Source organism: Carcharhinus amblyrhynchos, chromosome 24 (genome assembly GCF_965287045.1).
Source record: "Carcharhinus amblyrhynchos chromosome 24, sCarAmb.v2.hapA, whole genome shotgun sequence".
Classification (NCBI taxonomy): domain Eukaryota; kingdom Metazoa; phylum Chordata; class Chondrichthyes; order Carcharhiniformes; family Carcharhinidae; genus Carcharhinus; species Carcharhinus amblyrhynchos.
In genome coordinates this window covers 10,579,430-10,598,223 of record NC_137347.1, presented here as the reverse complement: position 1 = coordinate 10,598,223, position 18,794 = coordinate 10,579,430, and the positions used below count along the sequence as shown (strand labels likewise).

At 42.3% G+C, this 18,794-nt stretch overlaps 1 protein-coding gene across 1 annotated transcript in view; it reads left to right on the top strand.

Annotated features, from left to right (window-relative positions):
• The window catches only part of LOC145358010 (glutamate receptor ionotropic, kainate 3-like), a 475,535-nt gene that overhangs the window by 384,982 nt on the left and 71,759 nt on the right, over positions 1-18,794 (top strand). Inside the window, exon 13 of the mRNA XM_080211688.1 lies at positions 17,796-18,013. Within this exon, the coding sequence (XP_080067814.1) occupies positions 17,796-18,013 (218 nt within the window). The remainder of the gene's footprint in view (positions 1-17,795; positions 18,014-18,794) is intronic.

Sequence of the window (18,794 nt, the reverse complement as noted above, 5' to 3'; positions counted from 1 at the left end):
TTACCACATTTTAAAACTCAGAAGGCATGCTGAGTTAGCTAAAAATTGACTACATTTCTGAAGAGTGCACAATGTAGGCAAAACAAGTTTTTTTTTCATAACAACTGCTGCAAGACTAGTTCTTTCTAGACAGAGATAGCATGTGAAAGACACTTACAATAACGAGATAAAGGTGAGATATCTTGTAGATTTTATGTGTGTTTGTGCACCATCTGCCATGGTGGGATTTGAACCTAGGTCTCCACAACATTAGCTGAGTTTCTGGATTAATAATCTAGCGATAATACCACTAGCCATCACCTCCCGCCTCCGGTGCACAATGTCAGGTGTGATACAGAAACCAGAAAGTATGCATAATACTAGATGATTCAATGGTTGGTCTGTTCATCTCCATGACCTGACTGTAAGGATGGCTCAGAACGGTGGGCTGAAAGTGTCACTAATTGATTGCTATGAAGGTATTGAGTGAAATGGGTTTGTGAGATACTGACCCCCCAACTCCATGTGGGAATGAGACAACCAAATGATTAAAACTGGGATTGAATCGACAATTGCACTCAGGCAGTGAAAAGGATGATTGCCAGGAGGGATGGAAATCTGGTTCTATGCTGGCACTATGAAGGTGATCTTTTTGAATTTGTGGTTGTGAAGTGTGAAGGAAATTTCTCCATTCATCTAATCTCTGCTACACCTGATGTGGCGTGTCAAGATGGAATGGTTCTATTGGACAGCACTGACTGCCTTCGATCGGAGAAGAATAACATTTTGTCATGTCCTTCCCGCTCAGCATTTTAAAAAAAACATTCAAATGAGTTTTAAGGGTTAAGATTGGAGTTATGGAAATGTTGCATGTGATCATCAGAAATTATCATGTTTAATTTGTTGATTTTCTCATCTAGTTGCAAACTCTTTGCATTTCTCTCTTACTCTCAAACTTGTAATCTCTGGAGTAAAGTTTCCAACTGGCGTTGCCGTCGTAATTCCTGTGGGCTGTGTTAAAATAATGCCGAGGGACTTAATACCAGCATATGTAAGTTTTAATTTGGAGCATCAGAGAAGTTGAATTCTGATGCTGAATCTTTTGCCATCCCTTTCTCAACTTTCTTTTCTGTGTGTTCTTCTATGTTTGCTCTCCGTCGCCACCTGTCTTTCTTTCCTGCTCCTTGCTGTGCTCACACAGTAACGCAATTCCTGCGAGCTGTCAATTTTATTTAGGGTACTTATGGTGCACCAGGGGAGCCTCACTGTCCGACCTCTTGTGGATCAGTTGGTAGTATGGAATTGCCATCATCGTCAGTCAACAAAACAGCAAATTGTTTTATCATGTGACCACCCGAATGGTGAGGTGGGCATTGTCCTTTTCTTTAGATAGCAATTCGTATGTTCATGTGATGTCTATAATTTGAGGTGTTTCCTTAACTGACCGAATCTAAATTATCAAAGAGCAAAACCAAGTAGTTCAATGAGCCATTTCAAAATAAATGATCAGATTTTACACATCCGCTTGAAAAGAGCAGTCACACCACTGAAAATTGACGATATATAACAGAATAATTTAGCACAACCAGGCAGTCAGCAGCCATGTTAATCATTTATCAGTAAGACATGGGTGCAGAATTTTATTCAGCGCAGAAATTGCAGAGCTTCCAGCTTTGCCTCAAGGGGTTGTGCATTTTTAGATAGAATACATTTTATGTATGGACCTACACATGCATGTACGCACGCATACACATGATGCACATGTACACGCACGCACACAGATGAAGCAGACGCACAAGTTTAAATGAATTGGCTGGACTGTAAATCTTTTTGAGCACAATGTCACAGATTTATTTCTGTTTACCAGCTCATTTATTGCTCATAAAAAAAACCTGCTCAAGTATTTGCTGTTCTTCGTGTTTAACGAATGGATTCTAGAAACCATCCCAGTCACAGTGCGAGGCTGAATTTGGAGCATCCTAGAAATAATTCTACATGCACATGGAACCAAACATGCTCACGGTGAAGAGGGAAGTCTCTTAAATCATCAAGGGCAGTTTTAACTCTGTAAAGATGGGTACATTAGGGCTGGAAAAAAAAATGGTTAAATCTCAAACCTGCCTCCAACCATCCCTGACTTCCAGATTTACCAGAGATGGTGTGTGTGTGTGTGTGTGTGTGTGTCGGGGGGGTGGTCTTGGGCAACCAACCCCTTCCCAGGAAGTGATTTATCATTTATATATTATCAGGAGGGGTGCACCAATTGTATTTCCCTTCCAAGTTTAAATCCAGGGTTTCAAAGGTCCAGCAACTAAATGGAAAAGGGAAGTGTCCTTCAAGCACTGCCTCAGGGCCAGAAGCGTCAGCAGTGCTCTCCAACCACCCAACAAAACTAATCTGTGTCCCTTCTGTTGTGCCTGCTGCACAGTCTGTTTCAACCCTTATACGGTGGACAGAGAATTGTGAGTAGACTTCTTATTAGTACAACAATATTTATTTAAAACTCACAATTAATAATCATCCACTCAACCAACAATAAGTTATCTTACAGAAAATACTAAAGTTCAAGTCCAGTACTAGACCTTGACTTTATTTTGCATGACTGGCAAGTACCTGAGCAGATATTGGCTTTTATCTGCGCATTGTTCTCTGTAGTTCTCTGTATAGTCTGGTGCTTTGGCCTGGTCTGGCACACTGGTTCTGGTCTTCCTCCCTTCTTGGGTGTGGTGGCTCTCCTCATGCTGGTCATTGCTGATGATGTCATCGTTGTTGTAGCTCATTCGTGGGATCAGAGAGAGATTCTTAGTTGCGCAGCACCCTTTATATCCCATTGGGTTTCGCGCCCCTTTCGGCCATTGCCAGTCAATTGATCAAAGACTTGATCACCCTGATCAATAAAGTCCAATTGGGTGCTGCCACCAATCTCTGGGTGTGTGCCCAAAGTCCATGTCGATAGCTGCTGGAGACACATACCTCCCTCCCAGGTAAGGAGTTACGGCACCCCTATGGTAAGCAACCCATTTTGACCAGAAAAGTCCCTTTTGCCCTGGAGGTGGCCCACATCCTGTGTGGTCAGTTGTCTGAGTTGTAGCCCATTTATTCTCTGTCTTTTAGGCTGCAGCCTGCTGTTTTAGCTCTTGCCTAATTGTCCCAGAGTGCTTTACAAATTGCCGTTTTAGGTGGCCCCGGTTGGCCACATTTCCCATGGTCTCACGTGTCCCTGCAATCACCAAAAATGTCACGGACGTTCATCCTCCTGCGGGATCACTGTCTCACCCCCTCATGATTGAACATCCCATAATCCAACTCTTCCCCCATGACTTGGAGCCCCCACCATGCTATCGTCACATTGCGGCTTTCTCCAGAGCATTCTCTGCCAGCACAGGCAGGTCTGTCAGTTAGAACATAGAACATAGAACATTACAGCGCAGAACAGGCCCTTCGGCCCACGATGTTGCGCCGACCAGTTACAAAAACAATGACCCACTAGCCTATACCAATCCCTTTTCGTCCATAAACCTATCCAGAGATCTCTTAAACGCCCCCAAACTAGACGCATTTACAACTGCAGCAGGCAGGGCATTCCAATCCCTCACCACCCGCTGGGTAAAGAACCTACCCCTGACATCCGTCCTGTAGCTACCCCCCCTTAATTTAAAGCCATGCCCCCTCGTGCTAGCTTTCTCCATCCGAGGAAAAAGGCTATCACTATCCACCCTATCTAAACCTCTAATCATCTTATATGTTTCAATAAGATCCCCTCTTAGCCGCCTTCTTTCCAACGAAAACAACCCTAAATCCCTCAGTCTCTCCTCATAGGACCTCCCCACCATACCAGGCAACATCCTAGTAAACCTCCTCTGCACCCTCTCCAACGCCTCCACATCCTTCTTGTAATGCGGGGACCAGAACTGCACACAGTACTCCAAGTGCGGCCGCACTAGAGTAGTGTACAGTTGCAACATTACACTGCGACTCCTAAATTCAATCCCCCTACCAATAAACGCCAAGACACCGTACGCCTTCTTAACTACCTTATCTACTTGATTCCCAACTTTCAGGGATCTATGTACACACACACCTAGATCCCTCTGTTCATCCACACTATTCAAAGTCCTCCCGTTAGCCCTATACTCGACACATCTGTTGCTCCTACCAAAGTGAATTACCTCACACTTCTCCGCATTAAATTCCATCCGCCACCTCTCGGCCCAGCTCTGCAACCTATCTAAGTCTCCCTGCAGACTATGACACCCTTCCTCACAATCTACCACACCTCCAATTTTGGTGTCATCAGCAAATTTACTAATCCACCCAACTATACCCTCATCCAGATCATTAATAAAAATTACAAACAACAGTGGCCCCAAAACAGATCCCTGAGGCACACCACTCGTAACTGTACTCCATGATGAATATTTACCATCCACCACCACCCTCTGTCTCCTATCTGATAGCCAATTCCTGATCCAACTTCCTAGATTACCCACAATCCCATACATCTGCATTTTCTGCAGAAGCCTACCATGGTGAACCTTATCGAACGCCTTACTAAAATCCATGTATACCACGTCAACTGCCTTGCCCCCATCCACCTCTTTGGTCACCTTCTCAAAAAACTCAATAAGGTTAGTAAGGCACGACCTATCCGCTACAAAACCATGCTGACTATTTCTAATCAATTCATTACACTCCAAATAACTATAAATCCTATCCCTAATAATTTTTTCTAAAACCTTGCCCACAACAGAAGTAAGACTCACCGGTCTATAATTCCCGGCAAAGTCTCTGTTCCCCTTAGGCTAACTTCTGGACAGGGACCCTGCTGGAAAAACTTTGGGGAAATGTTATTTCCTGATCACAACTCCTTTGTCACCCTTGGAAAATGCACCCCAACTGGGACTTTGCATTTGTACAAGATCCTTGCCTGGGCTACCTAAAACCTATCCCGGTGTTCTGTGCTGTGAATGTTGCAGTGTCCTTTGTTTCAAATACATATCCACCTTCTCCTTAAGAAATGCAGTCATTTTTGCCTTAGTTACTTAACACAGCAAAGCACTTCAAAAGCTGTTTTGTGCAAAATTGTTTCTCTGAATCTCTGTCCTTATGCTTTTAAGATATATTTTATGATTCTTTCCAGTTCTCTTCCTGTGACTAGTGATGCATTAAGGCAGACTTTCATCTCTTTCAATGGCTAGTTATTCCTGGAACAGGTCACTAGTCTGTTGCCAGGGGCCTATAGCTTGAGGAGCACCAATCCACTTCAAACGTGGCTAACAAGGAGTCCCACTCTTGCCGCCAGCCATTGGCATGTTTGGAATGATTTTGTAGGTTGACACACTCGACCTGTTTGACCACATTATGAACGCACCATTCTTGGTCATCAAATCCAGGGGTAGGACTTGAACCCACAGCTTCTAATTCAGAGGTAGGGATACTACCCACTACCATTTCCATATTTTAGATTGATTGCCCCTAGTAATTACTTTCATGCTCTCGCTGGGTTGAATCTGATTATGCCTGCTGGGAGGGCCCGGAAACATTGCAAACTCTTAAGCTCTCTGGCAAGAGCCGTGTTTCAGGTCTCTCCTAGGATTTTTCTGACACGGCAGGATTTGCGCCGGGTACAACGCAGCCAGAAGATCGCCCAATGGCTGGAGATGGTGCTGCTTCCGGTACTGGCTCTCCATTCTTAAAGTTACAAAGCCAGTGCTCAGAATGGACGTAAATCCGTTCTCTGCTTTAAAATCCAAATGAATTCAATTCAAGGTCTCCACAAGGGAGATAAACAAGATCCATGCTGACAAGATGAAGCATCTTGGACTTGATTGGATGTCTGATCTCAGCCAAAAGGCAGTCAGTTTAACATTCAACAATCTGTGATTTTAACACTGGTCAATTAAGCAAAGCATGGAATGGATTAACTAAACGATTAGCCAATTTAGTCACAGCTTAGTCTGCTGCTGCTAGTTTATTCCAAACCCAAAATGACTAAATGCCTAAAGAGTACTCAGAAGATTAATCAGACATGGAAGGTGAGGAAAAGCGTTTTGCTTTTGTTAAGGTGGTGGGATAAAAATACAAACCACATCAACACTTTCTTAAACTAGTAGTTCGATGTATTATATTGATCGAATGTTCCCGCAGCATAGTGTGGATTCCTTCCTTTTCATTATTGAAAAAGAATGATGTAGTCAAGGCTAGAGTGCAAATATTCAAAAAGATACCAAGTCCAAAGGTATGCAGGTTGGGTGGATTGGGCATGCTAAATTGATACAGCGTCAGGGGAACCAGCAGGGTAAATACCTGGATAGAGCCTGTGTAGAATTGTAGTCGATACAGACTCGATGGGCCAAACGGCTTCTTTCTATGTAGGGATTCTATGAAGTTGTCAAAAGAGGGGGCTATAGAAGAGAAGGTTGCAAGATCAAATAATTCACAAGCAGGAGAGAACTGGAAAGCTGCACTGAAACTAAAAGATCACCTTCCTGGTGGAGGTCACTTCACCCACGTGGGGTAAGTATATCATCCACTGTTCTGCTCTGTGCAAAGGCTAAGACCTGTCTTATTCAATTGCTGGACTGGGTTGGGTTTATCACCCCAGCTGAAGAAATGGCAGCAATGGCACAATTATCTTGCCCCTTCATGTCTTGACTGGAGAATGAGAGGTGATCTCATCTGTAACCTACAAAATACTTCAAGGGATAGCGATGGTAGATGCAGGAAAGCTGTTTCCCTTGGTTAGAGACTCTAGTCATGATGTGGAGATGCCGGAGTTTGACTGGGGTAAACACAGTAAAAAGTCTGACAACACCAGGTTTAAGTCCAACCGATTTATTTGATAGTAAACTCGCAAGCTTTCAGGGTTTGCCCCTTTGTCAGGTGAATGGAGAGTTCTGGCCAGAATAAATTTATTTACACAGAGAGTTCTGAATTTTTGGAATGTTATACCCCAGAGGGATGTGGAAGCACAGTCATTGAGTATGTTTAAAACAAAGATTGGCAGATTTGAGATTGACAATAATGTAGAGGGCTATGGCTGCACTTTGTAAAAAGAATGAGATGATGTCAGAGAAAAAGGAAAACAAATGTAGTACCGCAAAATTGAAACATGCTGCACAAATATGAGGCACACAAGAAATACAATGGTGGCACTTATAATTTGCCCATAAAAAGAAAAGGGACTTCAGTAGATCAGGTGGCTCAGTGGCACTTCTGCCTCAGCGTCAAGGACCCGGGTTCGATTCTTGGCTTGGGTCACTGTCTGTGTGGAGTTTGCACACTCTCCCCGTGCCTGCATGAGTTTCCTCTGGGTTCTCCGGTTTCTTCCCACGGTCCAAAGGTCATGCAGGTTAGGTGCATTGGCCGTGCTAAATTCTCCCTCAGTGCCCCCGAACAGGCACTGGAGTGTGGCAACTAGGGGATTTTCACAGTGTTAATGTAAGCCAACTTGTGACACCAATAAATAAACTTTTTAGTTGACTTATAACCTGAAGATGAAAGTGAGTTTCATAAAGTAGGATTAGGTTGGACTGGTAGTTAAGCATGGAATATGTTGTGAAAGGGAGCAACTTTACTCAGAGAGGAGGCTTGTCAGCCGATTAAACTGGAATTCTGTGTAGGAGCCTGGAACTAATACTGGCTAATAACTTACTCCTGACAATAGTGATGACATTGATATAGTTTAGAATAGCATAAGAGGTCTTCTTTAAATATTAAGTACTAACCACACTAACCAAATAGAAAAGCTTTCTTTAAAGTGAAGGAAAATCCCTGGAAGTGAAATGTGTACTTTTCAACGAGGGCAAAGGAGAAAAACTGTCGTCAGTGGAAGTAGATTTTAGATTTGTCTCATTTCTTAAAAATAGCAAGTAAATTGCTGTGCTCATTAGATAATTGGTGTTAACTTTTGGGGAATTGAACACTTAAGTATCAGTGTGGATGAATCTATGTTCAAGTATTGTATTGATAAGATGGAAAGAAAATATTTGTTTTGCCTAACAGTGAAATTAATCCTGTCCCCTCCTTGTACATCAATGTAGATGACCTAAAGTTATTTAGGGTAGCATGGTGACACAGTGGTCAGTACTGTTGCCTCACCGCACCAGGGACCCTGGTTCAATTCCAGCTTCAGGTCACTGTCTATACGACGTTTTCACATTCTCCCCATATCTGTGTGGGTCTCCTCCGGGTGCTTTGATTTCCTCCCATAGTCCAAAGGTGTTTGTGTTACATTGATTGATTGGCTGTGCTAAATTGCCTCTTAGTGTCAGGGGACCTAGCAGGGTAAATATGTGGTTTACAGGATTAAGGTAGGATTGTTATTAGTGTAGGCTCGATGGGCTGAATGGCCTCCTTCTGCACTGTAGGAATTGTAAGATGCTATGATAAAATCCTGTAATAGTTTCTCTGAGAAAGCCAGGATGATTTGGGGAGGCAGTGGCACAGAGGTATTGTCACTGGACATAATTCAGAGACCCAGGGTAATCCCACCACAGCATTCATATCAGAGGAATCTAGTTACGCACTGATTATGGTTCTTACTGGGTTTGAATTCCATAAAAATCTGGAATTAAAAGTCAAATGGTGATAATGAAACCATTGTCGATTGTTGCAAAAACCCTACTGGTTCACAAATGTCCTTTAGGGAAGGAAATTTGTTGTCCTTACCTGGTCTGGCCAGCATGTGACTCCAGACACACAGCAATGTAGTTGACTCTTTCACTAAAAGCTCTCTGAAATGATGTAACAATCCATTCAGTCCAAGGACAATTAGGAATGGGCAATAAATGCTGGCTCAGCCAGCGATACCTAGATCCCATAAACAAATAAAAGAAACTGATGCCACTTATTGGGGAGTCAAGGAAGAGCTTGCGTTATTGTGTCACAACTGTTAGGAACTGGGCTGCGGACAGTCCAATTTGATCCAAGCAGGAACTTTTACAGTTAGTTGAGGGGAAAAGTCCATGCCATTGTGCTGGGCTAGATTCAAAGCACAGTAATCAGTGCATAACTAACTCTTTTTGATAAGAAGCAGTGAACCAGAAAAGGGTGCTAACCTTCTGACTGAAAAATGCATGACTGAAAGTATCTACATGTCATCAGAATTAGCAAAGGTAAGGGCACAAACCACTGAACTTAGTGTTCCAGATTTTACAAGCCTAAGGGAGAAACATATGCGGAAAATTGGAAAGGACACCAGAGAAGATCAACTCTTTGGAAGAATGGAATGGATTCAGGGTCCTATTAAAGGTTACTAATTAATTACACTGAGTGGAGTTTGAGCAAAAAGAAGTATCAGAATGCTTGCAACAATTTGAGCAAGATTGGAATTCATATTTGGGTTATGTCATGGTTATTTTATTGAACTAGTAACTTGAAGGTTATACAAGGTGGCACAGTGGTTAGCACTGCTGTCTCACAGCACCAGGACCCAGGTTCAATTCCCAGATTGGGTCACTGTCTGTGCAGAATCTACATGTTCTCCCTGTGCCTGCATGGGTTTCCTCCGGGTGCTCCAGTTTCCTCCCACACTGAAAGATGTGCAAATTAGGAGCATTGTCCATGCTAAATTCTTCCTCAGTGTACCCGAACAGGCACTTAATTTCAGTGTTAATGTAAACCTACATGTGACACTAATAAATAAACTAAAAACGCATTGAATGTAGTAGTGTGAGAATTAGAATTCAGGACATAAAGTGGGGAGAAAAAGCTGGTATCACAAGAAGTGACTATGAAGCTGCTGGATTGTTGCAAAATCCCAACTGGTTCACTGATGTTGTTTAGGGAAGGAAACCTGCTGCACTTGCCTGAAATGGTTTCCATACTACATAAGCCCCACGCCAAGAGTTGACTCTGAACTGCCCTCTGAAGGAACCAAGTGATGACCTCAGTTCTATTTAATAAGAAAAAGGTCTGCTATACCAGTAACTCTAAATGGGCAATAATTTAGGATGTGCCAGCCACATTCTGAAAATGAACACAATAAAAATATCCCATCAGTATGAAATATATTTAATATCATCATGAGTAGCATGAACAGTGAAAAAGGGTCACTTAATCGTTCCTGACGCCAGCCAAAATCTCTTCAAATACATAGACCAAATTCTCCAACCTCGCCAGTGGGTAGGATTCTCCAGTTCCACCGCAGTGAATGGAGATTTGGCTGGGTGCCATCAGAGAATTATCCATAGAGACCTTACAGTACAGAAAGAGGCCATTCAGCCCATTGTGCCTGTAGCAACAACTATCTCACCCACGATCTATCTCTGTAATCCCACATATTTACTCTGCTAATCACCCTGACATTAAGGGACAATTCAGCATGGCCATTCCACCTAACCTGCACGTTTTTTGGAAGGAAATTGGAGCACCAGGAGGAAAAGCATACAGACATGGGGACAACATGCAAACTCAGACAATCACCCAAGGTCGGATTTGAACTAGAGTGCCTGGCGCTGTGAGGCAGCAGTGCTAACCACTATGTCACCATGCCATAGTTTGCATTTAAAATTTCTATTTGCTATTTTTCAAATCTTTAAATTGTTATTTAATGCTGGCATGCGGATACACCCAGGATGCAGAACAATGCTCATAGAGAACCTATACATAATAGGTAATGGCACAGAATGTGCTAGAGTCAGGAATCCCACAACATGACCCATTAATCAGATTCATTTCCACTCACATCTGTACTCAGTGCCTGCGTGGGTTTCCTCCAGGTGCTCCGACTTCTCCTACAATCTGAAAGATGTGCAGGTTAGATGGATTGGCCACGCTAAATTGCTCCTTAGTGTCGATGGATTAGCAGGGTAAATGCATGGGGTTATGGGGATAGGACCTGGGTGGGATTGTTGTCAGTGCAGACTTGAATGGCCTCCTTCTGCACTGTAGGGATTCAATTTTGTGATTCTAAACACAAGAAGTGTGAGCTGATGATGGCACACTGATGGCAGCAGGTCCATCTGGAACTTTGGTGGATGACAAGGTCCACTGTATATCTCCTTGATCAATGATGTTTAAGATTGAGAATGAATGAAGGAGAAAAAAATTAGTGTATTTGAGTAAAATCAGATATATGAGAAGCAACATAGAGTGTCAAAGAAGTACTGGACAGAAAGATAGAAAGGAAAATAATTTTTAGAATTTTCATTCAGCGATTTGTGGAGCTTTACCACTAGTTGCTGCATGATTTGCATGTTAATATATAAATTGCATCCATTAATAACATGAGAGTTACATAAGAAAATGAGAAATGAGAGAGACCAATTGGTTCCTCCAGGTTTCTTCATATGTCTTTAAGATCATGGCTTATCTGTTACGTGCTAAACTTCTCTTTTCTGGAGGTCCCCCATAACCCTTGAACCCCATGTCACTCAGCATTGAATATATTCATTGATTATTGATACGTGGTTCGGAGATTGAAGATAAATGTAGAGAAAGGCTTTGAGAAGAGAGGCTGCTGCTTTGGTTGTGTTGTTGCACAAAGATCCTGACTCAAGGTTAGGCACTTGTTGAGAATGGATAGAGGAAAGAAGTGGGGGCAAAGATGGGGGGAGGGGGGAACGGGGCTACAGGTGTAGAGGAAATGTGTTACCCCATGCCCTGTATAGGACAATACCTTAAAAATGGAAATGGGATGTTCAAAGAATGTAACATGACAGGGAACAGGGAAATGTGAGAAAACTTAACTTAGATATTAAGTCTACATTCAGAAAAAGGTAACATCAGCTACAAGAGTAATCATCAATTTAACTGCAAGTCAGACCTTCCATGAAAAGAAATTCAGATATTCTGAAATAATGAAAAGTTAGGATGTGTCAAGGGGTGAGATAGTGCAATATCATTCAACACTGTATGATGTTTAACAATTAAGGGGATAATTCATATCTTGAGTCAGTAAAGTGGTTCCCATGGATAGATATGGCCTGGGTTCCCGTTCCAGGTCGAGTACACAGTGATGGGAGAAAACCTGACTCTACAAACCTAACCTTTAAAAATGACTCTCTATTCATCTAATCTTTGGTCGAGGGGGCAGGATGGGCTCGAAGAACTGAGGAGGCTGTCTGAGCGGAAGGCCACAGTGTCCAACTATTAAAATATTAAAAATGAAACATCTCTCCAGCCCTCACTCTGGCGCACGCGCATGCACACACACACCATTCCCCATTCATACCAACCCATACCACCACATGCTCTCCACCCATCCCCATGACTACTCATGCCCCCACAAGCCAATGTAATTCTCTCTGCTCATCCCCTTTAGTTCCTCATGACACCTATGTCAAGGTATGCCCTCCAACAACCCCATCACCCCTTATGTCTTCATGCCAACCTATGTCCCTCTACCCACTTTGTTGCCATTTATAGCCTCTATGCCAACTCATGCCAACCCACATCCACCCACCTGCCACCCTTTTCCCTTACACCTACAATGTCAACTCACCTCGTATCCACCATGTAGAGACCTCAGGACCCAAGCAGACATCAGATAAAATCAATTTTTATAATGTAAAGTTTTAAGTTCCTACTTTGTTATATTGAAAAAAAACTCATTTATAAAAAACCATTGACATTTACCTTCCTTAACTAAATAAAGCCCTAGAATAACATTCTTTCCATTCAAGTGCATAATTCCTTATAACATTAAATGTGGAATTCATATCAAAGAATCAATAACCAGGTGTAGCTTTCAATCAAATTGTGAAATGACAGGCACCCTACTGAGATATTGGATAGTTGTGAAATCAATCATGCTGCACTAATCCAGTATTGGAGTTCCTCAGGCTTAGTCCTCATTTGGGAAGCCTATAAAACAAACCCTGTAGTGTTTACTGTGATGTACATTCTCTACTCATAGTGAGAACAATTGTCACTAATTGGGGAAAGGTTAGTGCATTATTATTAAGTGTATCTAAGAACGTATGTGAGGTTGCGGAGGTGGAATAATTATTTGTCTGTGTCCTCTGTGTAAGGTGAATAAACCTGTGCTACAGAAGGACTGGGTCCAAATTCTTCCTTTATTGATTCAGTGAGAAGCTCATTGTAACAGTGTTTGCCTGTGGGCTTTGGCTGGGTATGATTGAGGGACAGAGGCGCTGTCCATCATTGTCAGGCACTGCTTCATCAAGGGACCTGGCATTGGAAAATGGGAGGGGGGCGCTCTTGAGGGCCAACCCGCTGCCTTTTCGTCCAAACCATATGCAAGCGACCCTTGCCCTCTGATCCTCATATCCTACTCACTCACCTGTTGCCTGTGTCTATTGCTGATCCTAGGCCTCTTGCAAGTCCACAGTCAGCAGGTACCTCCACTACCTGGTAGCTGGTAGCTATTGGGAACCGGATCTCTATCCACAGGGTACTTGATCTGGGGGGAGGGCCCACTACTGGCGACTTTAAGTGCCTGATTGGCTCTCGATGTATTTGTTTTTCACTTCATTTATGGGGTGTGGGCATCACTGGCTAGGCTGACATTTATTGGCCATGCCTGATTGCTCTTGCGAAGATGGGGTGAGCTGCCTTCTTGAACCTCAGCAGTCCCTAATGTGTAAGTACACCTTCAATTTTGTTCGAGAGGGAGTTCCAGAATTTTGACCCAATAATAGAGAAGGAATGTGATATGTTTCCAAGTCAAGATGGTATGGCAGTTGGAGGGGAACTTCCAAGTGATGGTGTTTCCTTGTAGCTGTTGCCTTTGTTTTTCTACATGGTAGCAGTCGTGGGTTTAGAAGGTGCAGTCTAAGGAGTTTTGCTGAGTTCCCATAGTGCACCTTTTAAATAGTACACATTATTGCCACTGTTCAGCAGTGATGGAAAGAGTGACTGTTTGCGGAACAGATACCAATCAAGCAGGCTGCTTTGTTCTGGTGTCGAGCTTCTTGAGTTTTGTTGGAGCTTCACTCATCCAGGCAAGTGGAATGTATTTAATTACTCTCCTGACGTGTGCCTTGTGGATAGTGAACAGGCTTTGAGAAGTCAGAAGCTGAGTTAAGAGGTGAGCTAGCCTTCCCCAAAGGAGGAGATGTGGTGCTCTCACTGGCTCTCCAGCTGGTGGGCAAGAGTCCCATTGTGGCACAGTGGCAAAGTGGTTAGCACTGCTGCCTCTCAGTGCCAGGGATCTGGGTTTGATTCTGGCTTGGGTCACTATCTGTGTGGAGTTTGCATGTTCTCCTCATGTCTGCGTGGGTTTCCTCCAAGTGCTCTGGTTTTCCCTCCACAGTCTGAAAGATGTGCTAGTTATGTACATTGACCCGAATAGGTGCCGGAGTGTGGCAACTCAGGGAATTTCACAGTAACTTCATTTCAGTGTTAATGTAAGCCTTATTTGTGACTAATAAACAAACTTTCCTTTAAATTCCGTCCATTATTTCTTTAATAGGGATCTGTTATTATCATTTGTTTTACTATGGTTAAAAATTTCAATCTGTGCACAACATAACTGCATGCACAATGCATTGCAATCCTTCTATTTGTGGGAAACCGACAACAGATGTAAAATTAAAGAGTTTGGCAATGAGTAATTTGCATAAACAGAACCTTTGGCTTGTGAATAGTCTGGGACACAAGACCACATAAAATAGGAAAGACCGTTGGTGATTGGGAAGAAAGCTAGTGAGATCAGGACATTTAGAGAAGAGTTGTTAGTTAGTGACACAGGGATAAAGGTAAAGCATCTCAACCGTGTCAAAAGATTTAGTTACCGTGCAAAACTAGAGAAACCCTTCAGAGGTGAAAAAGAGGCCTGCTGAATAGTGGAGAAGATATTTATTAAAGTATATGGAAAATATAAATTCAATGGATTACTTCACAGTAAAACAAGACAGAAGAAGACAAGTTCAAATTTAAGGTACGTTTTGTTCTGATGTTAAGAGGTTCTCTTTTCATGACCATGATCAATGCTTTAAATGACTCCCAGACAGCTTAGTGCTGACGGTGACCTTGGAATCTTTTAGCAGAGACTTCAATGCTGTGACAGAGAGACTGAAGGCTCAGATTCTTGATGAATGAACTAAAATGAACCTAATGTTCTTCCTTATCCGTACACATCTTGCCAATTTGTAACTCAACAGAGTGAATGATAAGGTCAAGTGCGCCAACTGCTTTCATCAATTGTCATTAAGTAGCAGCCACATGGCCACTCTTCTTGGACACGGTAACTTGCCAGAGATTATTCATATGTTACAAAATATACACGTAATGCCTTTGCCAAACAAATTTATCTTGCACAGAAATGCTCAATGCTTGTGATCAAACATCAGATAATAGCCTTCCTGGCTGTCTCTTACCTCCATCGAAAGATTGACGATTGCATCTTTTATCTAATTATATGATCCTACTCAGTGAATTAAATAATGTAACTACGGTAAATCATTATCACACAAGCCTTTTACTGAGCTAGTCATTAATAAGGTTAGGTCAGATTAAGTTTCTCTTTTGTGAATTAGATGAGCAAATTCATAGGTACCAAGCATGCTAAGTTAATTTTTGCATATCAGCACCCCTCACTGCTGGAAAGATAGGACTCGGAACAGTCTGGCATCTTTGCTATTACTTACGGAAATCTCAATGTCTTGATATGTTTCTTCCTTGAAACATGTTCAGCTCATGTGTTATTGATTTAATAATATGCCGTATTCCATAGGGAACAGACTGTGTATTGTTCTGTTTTAATGTGAACATACCATATCTAACATCCTACATATTGTCATCCTACATATTGAGAATGTGCACCATTTTATATGGAAAGCAGTGTTGTGTTAAAGAGAAAGTAAAATATTCAGATATGAGAAATTCAGAAACAGAAACTCTAAGAAACATTCAAAAGCTTAGAGAGAAAGAGAGAGGATGAGTTCACATTTTGAGTGAAGCTTCTGTAAAAATCAGTGGAAATTAGAAATGAAGAACAAATGAAAAGGAAGAGAACAAATATAATGGTCTTCCCATGGCAGATATTGGGTGAGTTTGAATGATAGACATAGGAGCAAGGGGTGGAGGATGGGATTGTATGTATTGGCATAGGTTGGCATTAAGATTGGCAAAAAGGGCTATAACAGGACATGAGAGTAGGTGGAGGCATAGATTAGCAGAGAGGTTATAAAGAGGCATGGGGAATGGACAAAGAGATAAAAGTTGGCACAGAGGCTAGAAACGGTCATGGGGGTGTGTGGAGGGTGTGCATGTTGGGCTGGAGGGTATGAGAGGTCATGGGGTTGGGAAATGAGGCATGTGACATAGGTGGTATGAGGGGCCATAGCAGGGGTGTGGGTAGGGGAATAAGGTGGCATGGATGCAGCATGTGGTGTATGTGCGTGCTGGCATGTGTGGGCAGCGGGGGGAGCTGTTCACTTTAAAAAAAATTGAACAGTGTTGGTTCACCAAGGTAGGCTTTCTACCCAGTCTATCTTTACACCCAGCTATCCCCACACTCGTTCTGGGGAGCCACCGACTCAGTCCACCTCTCAGAGTACACTGCCAGCCTGCAAAGGAGATTCTAACTCCTGGGGCTTGATTTTTAGCTTAGATTATGGAATGATGCATTGGGAAAAAAATAGCTATCGAAACCATTTGATCTATTGTACCTATGTCACTCTTTGAAAAGGTTTGGTAGGAATAAAAATTGGGTAGTTTCTAAAAGGGGCAACTGATTCATCCCAGCAATTGTACACCTGATTAATGAACAGTGAGTTTGATTGTTAGATCTACATGAGGCACAGTGGTAGCAACCCCACCTCCTGGACTAGAAGCTTTGGGTTCAAGTCCATTTGTTGGCCATGAAAGGAGCATTCATAACGTGAATCAATGGGCTGACGATCAGCTCAGCGAATCCTTTCCCCACTGTTCCCCAAAGGAAAACAAAGTGTGTGTGTATGTGAAGATGTGGAAAGTAAAAATGGTTCATATTTAGTCTCAACATATTTTATCATGCAACCTTTCTACAGGGCACTTCTAATTTAAAAAAAAAACTTTTCCTTTTCAAGAATTTTTTGCACTGTTCTTTTTGAGGAGAATATTCTCCTGCAAGAATGGAGAAACTATCCTTCCGTTTCCTTACTGCAGCCTCTCAGATGTCCCAAGATGTGTAGGTTAAGGGGATATGTGGGGCAATGGGGATAGAGCTTTGTCAGAGAATCGGTGCAGACTTGATGGGCTGAATGGCCTCCTTCTGTCTTGAAAGAATTTTATGATTAGGTGTGTGTGACAAAGAGTCACAAAGTTTAAAGTTTAGTTATTGGTGACATAAGTAGGCTTACATTAACACAGCAATGAAGTTACTGTGAAAATCCCCTAATCGCGACACTCTGGCATCTGTTCGGGTTCACCGAGAGAATTGAGTATGATCACTGTGCCACTACAAAATCAGCCAATAGCTACAGGCCTTATCAGTGCGTCAATCAGCGAACCAAAATAACTGGATTTTTGGAGACAAGTCTATTGGTAAAAGACTAATCCTTGGACAGGATTTTACGGTTTCGCTCATCCCAAAACCATAAAATTCCGCCTGAGGTCAATGGACCTTTCCATGATCCGCCCCTCTCACCCACTCCAAATCCCGTGGCAGGCAGGACGGGAAAATTCGGGCCAAGGAGTGAGCAAGTGTGCAAGCTTTCCGATCCACTATTATCCTGTTATATTTTGCCCTTTACCACTATTGTACAGAAAATGCAATATTTTTTCTCAGTAAGCAGGGCTTCATTTTAAAAATAAATTAATTTGTAAGTAATCCTGCATTTGTTTTTTTGAAAAGCAGGTAATAGTTATTGTAAATCCATTGTTCACTCAGTAAATTATTTCTCTGGCTGATCCTGTGTTTGGTCCAGGTTCGGAACTGATGCCAAAAGCCCTTTCAACCAGGATAATCGGTGGGATCTGGTGGTTTTTCACCCTCATCATCATCTCGTCCTATACCGCAAACCTGGCAGCTTTCCTAACAGTTGAACGCATGGAATCTCCAATAGAGTCGGCCGATGACCTGGCTAAACAAACAAAAATAGAATATGGGGCAGTTAAAGATGGAGCCACCATGACTTTCTTCAAGGTATGGAGACACGCTCTTTTTTATTGCACAATCATATTACCTCAGCTTTATTCTCACCAGTATGTCTGAACTCCTTCTCATCTGTGTTTTAGTATCATGTAGACTGGTGTTAAATCATGCATTATGGATTATTTAAATTTATCATCCTTGTTTGAAAAGGAAAATTTATGTGAGCTGGTGAGATTCATGTAAATTTAAATGATATACCAGCAGTTTAAGTGCATCATTGCTTTGAGTTCTGTAAGTTGGTGTCAATTCTATTGTGCTAAAGCTGCAGGGTCACACAGTTATGTGTTATGGTTTCAAATATTAATCTCGAAGCATTTGCTAAAGACTACATTCAGAATGAAGTCCCCTGCCTACACTCCCGATAAATAGAACAGAAGGGAGACACAGTAATGTAGTGGTGTTGTCACTGGACTAGTAATCCAGAGACCCAGCATTATGCTGCAGGGTTCAAGTCCCCCCTCGGCAGTTGGCGAAATTTGAATTCAATGGAAAAAATCTGGAATTAGAGGTGGAATGGAACCATTGTTGTAAAACACATCTGGTTCACCAACGTCCTTTAGGGGAGGAAATCTGACATCCACACCTGGCCTACATGTGACTCTAGTCCGACAGCAACATGGTTGCCTCTTAAATGCCCTCTGAAATGCTACTTAGTCCAAGGGGCAGTTAGGAATGAGCAATAAATGCTGATCATATCTCAAACTGTTTAAAAAGCACAAAAATATAATTTCCAACAGAACAGTTGGTAGCTCAGGTTTGACTTCCGTGATGA